The sequence below is a fragment of the Desmodus rotundus genome, chromosome 7, assembly GCF_022682495.2.
Source record: "Desmodus rotundus isolate HL8 chromosome 7, HLdesRot8A.1, whole genome shotgun sequence".
Taxonomy (NCBI): Eukaryota; Metazoa; Chordata; class Mammalia; order Chiroptera; family Phyllostomidae; genus Desmodus; species Desmodus rotundus.
The window spans coordinates 29,425,259-29,437,924 of record NC_071393.1 but is presented as its reverse complement, the minus strand read 5'-3'; the positions used below and the strand labels follow the sequence as shown (position 1 = coordinate 29,437,924).

Genomic DNA, 12,666 nt, shown 5'->3' with positions numbered 1-12,666 from the left:
CCCAGGACTATGAGGTAGGTGCTGTGACTATTCCCATCTTATAAGTGAGGACAGTAGGACCTGGAGGGGGTAAGCAAAATTTGCAAGATCACACAGCTTGTATGAAGTGGTAACAGTCAATTCTCTAATCTTGGTAAGTTTGACTCCAAGCCCTATCCTGTTACCATGGGTAACATGTACCACCCTTATCACCTTGACAGGATGCTGGTAAGTGTGTGTGTGCATGTCTGCACACAAGAGTGTATGTATTTATACTCCAAAGTTAAAATCTTGAAGTATCCTTTCCGGTGTTTTAGGTTCTAGTTATTGCAGGTATGAATTTATAAACACTCTGATAAGAATTAAGGATAGTGTCATCTTAAAGCAAGGACTACAGTTCCAAGCTCCATTTTAGATGAGAAATAAGAGCATCTGTTATTGCTTTACTTGTTTATTTTTCAAAGTTGATGTGGTCAGAAGAACAGAGTATGGACTCCGGAGTCAGATAAGCCTGAGTTCATTTCCCAGCCTGAGTGATCTTGAGCTCATGACTCTATATAAGTGATCTTTTATTTCTTTATGTGTAAAAGAAAAAGGGTTGTGATATTCAAATGAAAGGCAGAGAAAAAACATAATGCATATTATAAAATTCTTTAAGTTTATTGATTTGAGAGAGAGCAGAAGGGCAGAGAGAGGAGAAGAGAGATTGATTTGTTGTTGCAGTCACTGACGCATTCATTGGTTGATTCTTGTATATGCCCTGATAGGGGTTCGAATCCACAACCTTGGCGTATCCAGACAATGCTCTAACCAACTGAGCTACCCGGCCAGGGCTATAATGTATATTATAAATGCAAGATATCCACCTCAATGTGCATGACACCATCATTTAAATAGTAAAAATGCATTTTTCCAAGACCCCTTTTTAAGTGATTAAATAGGTATTTTCCCTAATTTCTGGATGGGAATGGTGTGTGTGTGTATGTGATTAACTTTTTGAAATCACATGTAATATGAAAGTAAAGAGTTGCAGAACTTTTACTAAGGAATAAAAGTTTAATGTCTCTTATAGGCAAATGCCAATTAAACACAACTATGTACTAATTTGGATCCAGTAATTTATGGAGAAGAACTAAAATCATAATAAAAATAATATATTGAATTTTGATCTGAACTTTTTGGGTTAAAGCAAAATAACTTTTTTCCTTTATGTTTTAATTTTAATATTTATTTATTTAAAATATTGTATTAATTAATTTTTTATTTATTTAAAGATTTTATTTATTTATTTTTAGAGAGGGAAAGGGAGGGACAAAGAGAGAAAGAGAAACATTGATGTGAGACAGAAACATCAATCATTTGCCTCTCATCTGCCCCAACCAGGACTGAGCCAGTAACCCTGGCATGTGCCCTGACCAGGAATCAAATTGGCAACCTTTCACTTTGAAGAACAATGCCCAACCAACCGAGCCACACCAATCAGGGCTTAATATTTACTTTTGAATAAATATTACATTCATATGATTCTTACTCAAAAAGTACAAAATGGCACATTGGGAAAAATCTCCTTCCCCCAACTACCTAGCACCTCAGTCTCTGAAATCAACTAAAGCTGTGAGTTTCTTATGTATCTTTCCACAGGTATGTATAGTATGTATAATCAAATATGGTTAGTTTTCTTCTTCTCAACCCCGTTAAAACAAATGTTAACATTTTTTACTTGACTCTTTTCACTTAACAATGCATCTAAGAGCTTCTTTCAATCTGTGTTTGAATAATTTAGCTATGATGTGCCAATCATATCTATTGGATAAATATCAATGTACATTTGTAATTTTGATATACATTACCAAAATGTTCTTTATGTTGATTGCATAAATTTGCATTCTTTGCATTAATGTATGAGAGTGATTCTTTCCCCCATGCCTTTGCTAACAGAGTGCATTTTATATTAATTAGATTAAAATTTAATTTAGTAGTTAATAATGCTGTCTCAGTGTAGTTAAACTTTTATTACTCTTATTTTTAGTATTATTATTAGCATTTTAAAAATGTTTAACAGTCATTTATATTTTTTATTTTGTGAACTATTTTTTCTATCCTTTGCCCATTTTTAAATTGTGCTCTTAATCTTTATTGATTTGTAGTAACTTTTTATGTAGAACAGATTATTCCTGTGTCTGGTATATGAGTTGCACATATTTTCTCCCAGTTTGTTGTTTGTCTTATTTTCCTTTGCTTATGATAGCTTTTGTCATAAAGAAATTTAAAACATAATACAGTTAATTTTATTAATATTTTTCTTCTATGGCTTCCAGGTTGTTGTGTTATACACAGAAGAGCTTTTCCTATTTTAAATTTATTTAAGAAAATTTTTTCAATATTTTTTCTTCTGCCTCCTTTTAAGATTAGCTACCATCTTGGTCATTGTAAGACAAACTCAATACTGTCCTCTCATACTGACAATATTGGTACCTTCCATTAGTTATTTATTGTTTTTGTCCACTAATTTCATGGCAGTATAAATGAGAGTTAGAAGAATAAAAATCAATTTGGCTTCATGAACAGTATTTGCAAACAAAATATAAATGATCCAGAATTTTAAGAAAACCATACAAAAAATTTGTTCCAGCATGATATCGTTTTGGGGAATGTTACAAGCTCAATACTATACCTGAAAATAAGTTTGAAAGGGTCTTAAAATCTCTAACATCAGATATACACTGTATATAGTGGTAGCAATTCACACTCCTTTGTTTTCAAAACTATTCATGTTAGTTTGTTATTACAGTTTGAAGTAAATTTTGTCATTAAGTGCTAAATTTTAACCCTGATAATAGAATTTGGGTGATTTAGAATGAAGAAAAGAATATTTAAGAGGCATTTGTATTAGCTTATTGGGTTTTTTTTCCTGGTAATATACTTGCCTACTCTTTTGGGACTTGATGAGAAAAATGGGGAAATTCTAACAAGAAACTGATTTAAAGATCATTCTCGTTCTTCTATATACTTCTTAGAGGATTAAGAAATGATGATATGACTTCTCATATTTCAAACCTTTAATTCCCTTAAGGTGTTTCTTTCTATCACAAACTTTATGAAGCATGTTTTGAATTGAGATGCCGAAGGCAGTATAGAAAACTTCAAAAGAGAAAAGAAATGAAAATGTTTGACCTTAAAGACTGGCCCAGTCCTGAATGAGCAAACTGAATGGGTTTAGTCCTCCTGATATGAGGAATACTGTGATTTAAGTATCCTATCCTTGAATGTGTTCTCATGTGAGTTCACAGCCTACTTTCCAGTGTAAAAGGAGATGCATTTGCAGGAAGCATTCAGTAACTCCAGCTCTTTCTCTAGACATGTCATCCACTTTGGTAGTGCTTAAAATAAAATACTCAGATAGAGGGTAAGCTGAAGCAGACAACAAGCAATATAATACAAAGTGTTATGAGTAAAGTGTGTTACTCAGATCCTTCTAAAATACATTTCTCCCTTTATTTTGAAGGCCACAATATAGGCAACTTGGCTAATGGAACCAGTCTTTCCCTTTGATCATCAATAGGGTTATCTTTTCGGCAAACTAAGTCCCAGTTCAGATGACAGCTTCAGATGAGATTGACATGAAAGGGAACAGGATTGTTTAATTATTTGCTCTCTGAAAAACATCTTTTTCCCCTTTAAATTAATAATTCTTCCACTGAAATCATAAGCAGGAGTTGTATGATGTCTTGCAGACTGAGGAGGGGAGGATTCATTTGATCTTTTGTTTTTGTTTTTGTTTTTTTATTCAGGGCAGTATTTAGGATCTGGTTTCATTGCCAGTTACAGCCTGTTGCTTCTGGTGACAGATTTTAGTCAAATGAGAATTGAAAATAAGTGTGAGGTGAGTGCATTCATTATATCTCCTAAGGTTGGGAAGATGGTAGTGAGAAGCCTGGAGTGTGGTAGATGCTCAATAAATGCTCACAACAATCGAATATAATGGATGCATAAAGGGCAAGCATTGGGAATGTGCTAGGCTGACTTCCAAAACTGCTTTCCCTTTTCTCTGTGTATGTCTACCTGCACTGAAGAGGGGTAAAAGGGATTATCGCAGTTAACTATTCCTGTTAAGTAGCTATCCAGCAAGGAACCATGAGCCATATGTGGCTGCTGATCACTTGAAATATGGTCGGTCTGAATTGAGATGTGCAGTAAATGTACAGTACACACTGGATTTGGGAGATTTAGCATTAAAAAGAATGCAAAAATATCCTGTTCATAATATTTATATTGATTACATGTTAGGTAATATTTTAACATGTTGGGGTTAAATGAAATATATTAACATTTCACCTGTTTCTTCTTACTTTTTAAATGTGACTAGTAGAAAATGTAAAATTACCTACGTGGCTCTTATATTTTTATTGGACGGTGCTGGTGTAGACTTTACAGATAATCCACGTGATGAAACGTTTCTGCTTTTAAGGAGCAAATTGTTTACAATCTATCTAAAAATATAACATTTGCCTCTTACCCAGAATGGTCCTGAGGGCCTGAGGGGGGTGGGGCAGAGGAAGGCCTGTGGGCTCTGGAATGCCTCTCCCTCCAAACCCTAGGACAAACAAGAACTGAGTCCCTAAAGGGGGCTGGAGGCACCCACCTCGGAAGTGGGGCAGGCCAGGCCTGAGCCCTGGTGGGAAGGCAGGGGCTGGGTTCTGGTAACCTCAGAGCTTCCTGTGGCCACACCACGGTGGAGACACTTCCAGGTTTTCACCTCTGGATTTTCCCGAGAGTCTGGGTCTTGGGCTGTAGCCTAAGAGGAATGTGAAGTGCGACCCCATAGGAATTTTCCCAGACAAGACCTGCCTGCACAGCCTATCCATTCGAGTGCTGGACACAGTTGTATGGCAGGCCCCAGCTGTTCTTACTGAGCACCCAGGGAGAAGGGGTCTGTCTCATGGGACAGGGTGCCGGCTGTGGCGACTGAGGAATCCCTATCTCTGCCTCCACTTTGGATCCCCTATTCTCCCCTCTCTTACCCCAGGGGCCTGCTTTGGTGCTGGTGGCTGTCTACTTTCTCAGCCTTGCAGCGTTGTTTCCCAACATCCCTGAAAGGGGAAGTGGGAGGGGAAGTAAAACTTCTGTAGTCCCCAAGGTTCTGCCCCTCCCCAGAGCTACCCAGTTTTCTCCCTCCATTTCTCACTTCCTAGTTTCCTAGTGAGTGGTCCACACTGGGCTAGGAAGGCAGGTGGGCAAGTCCTAGAACAAGCACAACTGAGAAAGGGGAGCATACGGGGTCAGCCTCCTCCCCTGCACCTAGGCAGCAGGACCCTGAAAATGGACTTAGCTTTGCAGGAGAATGAGGAGTTGAGTCCAGGGTCTATGGAATATGGGGGAGGGGTTAGGACCCAGCAGGTGGTCTACTCACCCCTTCCCTCCCCTCCTTGGATCCTGCCAACACTGAGAAATGCTTAAGGCTAAATTCTGAGAAAGGGTTTGCAGTGCCTTGGGGCAAAGGTAACTGTCACCCCAAAACTGCTTTTACTGCCTCTGCTCCCAAAGGAACATTCAATCATCTTTTCATTCCAATTTCTGAGGCAGAAGTAGCCCTGCCCCATAGTGAAGCTGAAATCCCATCCGTAAGGCTGAGTGCAAATCTGCTCTCTGTACAGTCAGAGAAGGGGGGTGAGCAGACGCAGGAAGGCTCTTTGCTGAGGCCAGTGACTGGCTGTATGCCCGTCACGTCCTCAATAGCCACGCCGCCTGGGGGATCTTAGGAGACAGGACGGCTTGGTTTCCACTTCTGGGGAGCTCTCCCTGGGAGGCAGTGGAGGTAGCACAGTGTGGACTGCTGTCCTGGGCCTCTTCACTAGGGCTAAGGATTAAGGCACGACTCCTGGAAGTCTACCACTTTCTCTCTCCGTGGCCCCCTCTCAAGGGCCTGCTCTAGGTCTTCAGGGTTTTACCATTATAAACTTAAAACAAAAACCACATTTCAGACTCCAGGACAAAGCATTCTGACTTTGTTTAGATGCCTACTTACCAAGATCTTTTTTAAAAGTTGTTTCCCCCTTCTTCCTCCTTCGTCTCACTCTCCTCTTCTGTTTACCATTTTTACCAGGTCATCCATATGGAATACAGCGCTCCCACTTCCTGCAGCACTGCAGTTTGGGGCCTAATTGATTCTGGTAATTAATTTGTTTTACCTGCTAGATCAGATGAAAATTCTACCCATGTGCCCAAGGATTAGCACTTGGCTTTCTAACACCTCCTCTAATTATCTAATAGCATGGGTTGTGAGGACTCAGTCTCTATTAAAACACTTTTACTATTAGCAGGAGTGATTGGAATTGTGATGACAACTAGATTTCAACAAATTAGAGCTTAAAAATGGGGAGACAGAAGAGAAGTGGCTTCTTTTAATTTCCCTGAGTTTAACACCAATAATTAGAGCAATTTTTGGAGATGCAAGCCAAAGTTACCCCTGCTGTGCTGTAGATGATCACCTTAATTTTAGCAAATTGACTCAAGGGAAATGAATGTGACAGATTAGAAAAAGACAAACAGGAAAAAAGAGGTTGGAGGGAGGGAAGTGAAAGGAAAGGCAGGAAAAGGGAATGGGAGACAATTACGTGAGGGGGTAGGGTTTAAAGGGGCATCATAGCAGAAATAGTAAGCTCTGTGAGTGGAACGAGGAGGGCATGGTGGAAATGTGAGAGGAGGTGGAGGCGGCATTAAGAGGCAGCCCTGGGCATATTTGCACAGACCATATTACTTGACTAATGTAGGCATCACTTCCCTCACAACCCCCTCTATAACTAAGGTGAAGAATGTTATGATCATCATTTTATTTATCTACCTCAACAATCTAGTCATCCCTCAGCCATCCATTTAAGCCGGGTCTGGCAGACGTGGACGCCCTTTCTCTTCACTTTTCCGGTTTCTCCTCTGCTATCATTTTTCCAAAGTTTTGAAGCCCAGACCCCTGCCAAAATAAGTGCCTTATCCTCGCCGCTTTGGGCCCTTTAAGTGCCTTCTGCTCTCTAAAGAGGAGTTTGTCAGAGGACAGAGACTTTTTATTATTATTATTATTTTTTGCTTGCTTTAAAAACAGCTGGGAGCCAAGCAGCCCCTGCAGTGGAGGGGCCGCAATTGAGGTCCACAATCCTGGTAGGAGAAAGAACCCGGTCCACTCCGCTCTCCCCGGCCTAGCCGGTTGAATTCAGCACCGCGGACAGCTCCCCGCCCCGCCCCGGCCCTCCGTACCCTCCCCTCTGCTGCTGGCAGCCTTGCCATTGGCTCTCCCAGCTACCCTCTCCAAGCTGCCAATTCTCCTCCACTTAGACCCAACCTACCCCGGAGATAGTCTTCTCGCCTCTCCTGCGCCCGGGGTAGCCCAGGCCGGGGAGAGAGCCGTGGGGATCCGAGCCTCGCTGGGTGGTGGTCGGCCCTGGACTCTCGCCTCTCGTCAGGCTTGCGGAAACGCTGCCTGCTTCCTACACCTCTTCCTCGGCTCTTGCCCCGTGTTACTCGCTCGGCCCAAGATGAACCTCAACTTCACCTCCCCTCTACACCCTGCATCTTCTCAGAGGCCTACGTCCTTCTTCATTGAGGACATCCTGCTGCACAAGCCCAAGCCACTAAGGGAGGTGGCCCCCGACCATTTTGCCAGCTCTCTGGCCTCCCGGGTGCCTCTGCTAGACTATGGCTACCCCCTCATGCCCACACCCACCCTCCTGGCTCCTCACCCCCATCACCCTCTGCATAAGGGAGACCACCACCACCCTTACTTCCTCACCACTTCGGGTAAGTAAACAGGGGCTTCAAGGCATGGGGAGTGAGAGAGCAGGTCCTCCACGCAGGCCCTACACCTGTGATGGAGCTTGGACAAGGCCAGAGCTGGTGCAGCCTGGCTCGTCGCCGCCTTCCCTGAGTAACAGTAGAAGGTGGGACATGGGATATGGGTGAGAGCACGCAGAGCTCTCTCGATGCATGCCAACCCATGGGGATAACTCATGGTCACTGTACTTTTTACAGTGCAGGAAACGTGCCTAGCCAAGAGGTGGCTGGAGGTTTTGACAATATTCTTGGGGGTCTGTGCATAGTCTCCTTCCTTGGGGTCCTTCTGGACCAGCTCTCAGCCCCAATTGTCTGTCTCTGCTCACTCTGAGGTAGACCCCTGACCACTCCACCCCACAGAACAATATCAACTTTGCAATCCAGAAAAGCTCAGAAGACTCCGGGGTGGGGGGCTGGTTTCTCCCCCCAGGTGCTGAGCATTCACTACCCACACTGTGGAGGCTTAGAAGTGAAAGAGAGTTTGGGCTATTCTGAGGACTGAAGGTTTGGGTTGGCTGGAATAAGGGAGAAAGGGTTCGAAAAAGCCGAGGGAGGGACGCAGCTCCTCTTTAACCGCCTTTGCTCCCAACCTCTAGCACTTAACTCACAATCAGAGGCTCAGCTTCCCTCCCTGCCCTGTTGTGGCGTCACTGGAGCCTCACACCCAAGTACTTTGCCTTGCCAGGTGTGGCAAGGAGTGAGAGTCTAGTCGGCGCAACTAGAGAGATGTCAAGAAATACTCAGATTTTCACCACCTCTCTCTCTGAAAGGTCACGTTCACACTTTCTTCTCCAGCATTTTCATTCCAACAGGAATAGAATTCGTTGAGTCCAAGTGCAGAGGACAGCCGGAGAAACAACCCTGGTCCCAGTGAGGGCTGTGGAAAGAAAGACAGGAGATGGTTTGTGAAGTGTGGGTGCTGGAAGGCACAACAAAAGCTAAAAGTGTTTGTGACACGGGAAACCACAGACCTTGGGACACTGGGCTGGAAGGGCAGTAACAAAGCCCACGTTGAAGCCCAAATTTCGGTTTTGGCCTCAGCACTGGCCAGCCTTGCCCATGTTCCCCTCAAATACCAGTGGCCAAAGACCCCGACACGGGGACTTCTTGTTTTCTGTTTTTGTTTGGTTTTCCCTGAATTGGCCGGTATTGGTATCTGTGGCAGTTTGCCTGCTTGGTGCCCCTCCAGCACAGTAAAGCCTGCGAAGTTGGGGAAAGATTTTGTTGTTGCCCAACAATCTTCCAGATCCACGGAGGAAGAGCACTCCAGTCCCGCTTGAGGTCAGCAGGCAAGAAGGAGAAAACCAGCAAGGAGATTAGAGAGCCAGGTCCCCAGTGTTCCCCAAAATCTGATAACAAAATGTGCAGGGGCAAGAATTGCCCCTCTGTCCTCACTCCCAAGACTTCCTGGATGAGAGTTTTGACCTGTTCCCTTGGGCTGCAGGCAGGAAAATGGGAGCGGCTCAGGGAAAAGGAAAGGTGTTTTTTAGTGAGTTTGGGAGGCAAGATCTTGTCGGACATTCTCCTGGCCTCAGACCCCTCGTGTCATGGGGGGCAGGGGGAGGCAGGGGTCTGGAAGGTTTGTGGGGTGGGGGGGTGGGGAGACAGCTCCTGGACTGAGCAACATTGGCAAGAAAACTTCAAGAAGCACAACAGAGGACCGGGATACTTCAAAAGTCTCTCCAGGAAGATATTTTGAAAAGCCCTCCAGATTTATTTTATAATTTTCTTTTTAAAAATTTTTAAACTTTATTGTATTTTTCCCATTACCATTTAATACCTTTATACCCTCCTCCCCCCAGCAATCACCACACTGTTGTCCGTGTCCATGAGTGCTTTTTCCTTTTTGCTCACTCCCTCCACCCCCAATCTCCCTCCCCCACCACACTAGCTGTCAGCCTGCTCTCTGTGAGTCTGTCTCTGTTTTGTTCGTTAGTTCAGTGTGTTCATTAGAATCCACATATGAGTGAAATCATATGGTACTTGTCTTTCTCTGACTGGCTTATCTCACTTAGCATAATGTTCTCCAGGTCCATCCATGCTGTTACAAAGGGTAAAATTTTCTTCTTTTTTACAGCCAAGTAGAATTCCATTGTGTAAACGTCCCAAACTTGTTCTATCCACTCCTGTATTGATGGGCACTTGGGCTGCTTCCAGACCTTGGTGATTGTAAATAATGCTGCAATGCACGCGCGGGTGCTTATATTCTTTCGATTTCGTGTTATGGGTTACTTTGATTATATACCTAGAAGTGGAATTGCTGGGTCATTGGGCAGTTTCATTTTTAATTTTTTGAGGAACCTCCATACTGCGTTCCACAGTGGCTGCACCAGTCTGCATTTCCATCAACAGTGCAAAAGGGTTCCTTTTTCTACACATCCTCACCAGCTTATATTTTTCTTTTCAGTTCTTCCTACTGTTTATTGTTTGTATTTCTAGATGGTTTCCTGCTAAAGATCTCCAAGAGGTATTCTTGCGATCCCCACGTCCTGCGATTCCTGGCAGAAGGGCTCCGGAGGCTTTGGGGCGAGGAGGGGCTGGTGGTGAAGGAGGCTGAGGGGGGTGCCAGGGACAGAGGCGGGGAGTAGAGCGGGAGCTGCCTGCGTGTGGTGGGCTGTGCCCACACAGACGCTTTTCTCTCCTCAGGGGTGCCGGTCCCCGCGCTGTTCCCGCACGCCCCGCACGCGGAGCTCGCGGGGAAGCATTGCCGCCGCCGCAAAGCGCGCACCGTGTTCTCCGACTCGCAGCTGTCTGGCCTGGAGAAGAGATTCGAGATCCAGCGCTACCTGTCCACGCCTGAACGGGTGGAGCTGGCCACGGCCCTCAGCCTGTCCGAGACACAGGTGGGCCCGACCACAGGGAGGCCCGGATCTCTGCTCTACTCCTCTGGGCTCAACTCCTACCCCCATCTGCGCCCGGGCAGAGATCTTGAATGACCCCGCTCCCCTTGATTTTAGTCGTCTCCAAAAATCCGTATCCAAGCCCAACCACTCCCAGCCTCACGTCAGACTTAGCAAAGCAAAACCTCTGCAGCAGCCCCCGGACGGGGAGGAAACACTCCGCGATGCTGCCCACGGCTGTCGGTGGGAGGGCCCTCTGTCAGCGGCCTCCCCACCTCTCTTCCGCAGGGCAGAACCCGTGTCAGACAGTGAGAACAGATGGGTTCTTGTCCCGAGAGAAGCCCACGCAAGGAGATCGTTGTCCTCTCATTTTAATGTCTCGCAGCTACAAGTCTTCACATCTATACCGTCCCCTCCCCCCAAACACGTTATAATGTAAGCTTCTCCTTATTGCGCTGTCCTGAGCGAAGAACCGCCGGTCTTCCCCCAGGTGCGGTGCCGCGTCCAAAGTCCTTTCTCCACCCCTCTGTCATCCTCTGTGTACCTGGACACCCACCTTGCTGCGAAACCGCTCGCCCTGCTGGGCCCCAGGGATTTCCTCTGATGAGAACCAGCAAGTCTGATTCTCACCTGCCTGTCCAGGAGTCTTGCTGGACCAGGCAGTCAGACGCCACAACCCGAGGAGCTATATGATGTTCAACATAAAGGAGACGCCCACGCGGCACTTACTGTTAGTAATTCTGATTAATAACAGGATAGGATTTACTAACCACGGTATTTTGATCCTCATGGTTACGTTGGGACAATTACTTCTGGAGCCTTAGGTTGATTCTCCTTCAACCTAAGACGTTAAGTGTGAGCAGTACCGGTGTGACTTAACGCAGGGAGGGGCTGCCACAACTCTTGAATAATTCGTCAATGGACTCTGGTTTAGTTTCCTAAACCCCAGCAATCGCTTAGATCTTAGGGCCAATCAATAACTGTGGGTCTGAAGGAATAACGTGGTTCTATGTTTTCTCCCTGAAATCAGGTGAAAACGTGGTTCCAGAACCGGCGGATGAAGCACAAAAAGCAGTTGAGGAAAAGCCAAGATGAGCCCAAAGCTCCGGAAGCGACCGAGAGCCCCGAAGGCAGCCCCCGCGGCCCCGCGGCCGCACCCGCCGAGGCTCGGTTGGGCCTGCCCGCCGGCCCCTTTGTGCTGACCGAGCCGGAGGACGAGGTGGACATCGGGGACGAGGGGGAACTCGGCCCGGAGCCGCAAGTGCTCTGAGCAGCCAGGCTGGGGGAGGCGGGGAGGAGACCATGGGGCGGGCGCGGTTCCCTCCGGGACCTGAAGATCCGGCGGGCTTCGGAGATCCGCTCCTGGAAGACAAACCAAACGCCCGGGTCTGCCCTCCACCTGTGCCGAACTGGCGGGACCGTGGCTGAGCCTCCCGGCCCCCACCCCCAAGTCCCCGCGCGGGAGTGCGGGAGTGCGTGTGCGCTGGGGCTGCTCTTCCCCGCGCCAGCAGCGGCTCAAAACGCAGCGCGGGCTCTCGGCTTGCCAGTGCGCTGGGGGACGCCTTCGCCGAGATCGCAGATCCCGAGGGCCCTAAACTCTCAGCCACCTGTGCCCCGCTCTGCGGCCCAGGTTCCGCGGCCTCTCCAACGGGACCCTTGGCCCTTCCTCGGGCAGACCGGTGGTCTGCAGTAAGGGGTCAGATCTGGGCCTTCGCCCTGCGGGGAACCAGACGGAGCCGCGGCCTGATCCTGACCTAGTCCTCCGCGGACGGACTGGCGCCCCGCTCGCCACTGACCTCCAGCGCTGGTCCCCAACCCCGTCTCTAACTCCAATACTAAAGCGACTCCCTCCTTCTCGGAGCGGCGCTTCCGTCCTTTCACGTCATGGTCCCACTCAAGACGTGGCGGCTCTGCCCCCCGGCACCCTTCCCGAGCTCGTGGTCCCCTCCACTGGAGTCCTTAAAGCCCCTCCTCCCCCCCCTACTGCGGCGCTGCCGGGTACCGAGCGGCGCCTGCGCGCGGCGAG

At 46.9% G+C, this 12,666-nt stretch overlaps 1 protein-coding gene across 1 annotated transcript; it reads left to right on the top strand.

The window, feature by feature from the left end:
* The first annotated feature begins 7,326 nt into the window (after positions 1 to 7,326).
* Positions 7,327 to 11,977, top strand: BSX (brain specific homeobox). Its single transcript, XM_045192714.2, has 3 exons — positions 7,327 to 7,767; positions 10,447 to 10,643; positions 11,671 to 11,977. Exons 1-3 carry the CDS (start codon positions 7,506 to 7,508, stop codon positions 11,908 to 11,910), a joined length of 699 nt encoding a protein of 232 aa, XP_045048649.2. The 5' UTR covers positions 7,327 to 7,505; the 3' UTR covers positions 11,911 to 11,977.
* The last annotated feature ends 689 nt before the right edge of the window (positions 11,978 to 12,666 follow it).

Bases quoted from the DNA above. Each gene is read 5' to 3' on its own strand.
- BSX (XM_045192714.2), top strand. From the start codon at position 7,506: ATGAACCTCAACTTCACCTCCCCTCTACACCCTGCATCTTCTCAGAGG. The intron at 7,768-10,446 runs GTAAGTAAACAG...TTCTCTCCTCAG, and splicing joins TTACTTCCTCACCACTTCGG to GGGTGCCGGTCCCCGCGCTG. The intron at 10,644-11,670 runs GTGGGCCCGACC...CCCTGAAATCAG, and splicing joins TCAGCCTGTCCGAGACACAG to GTGAAAACGTGGTTCCAGAA.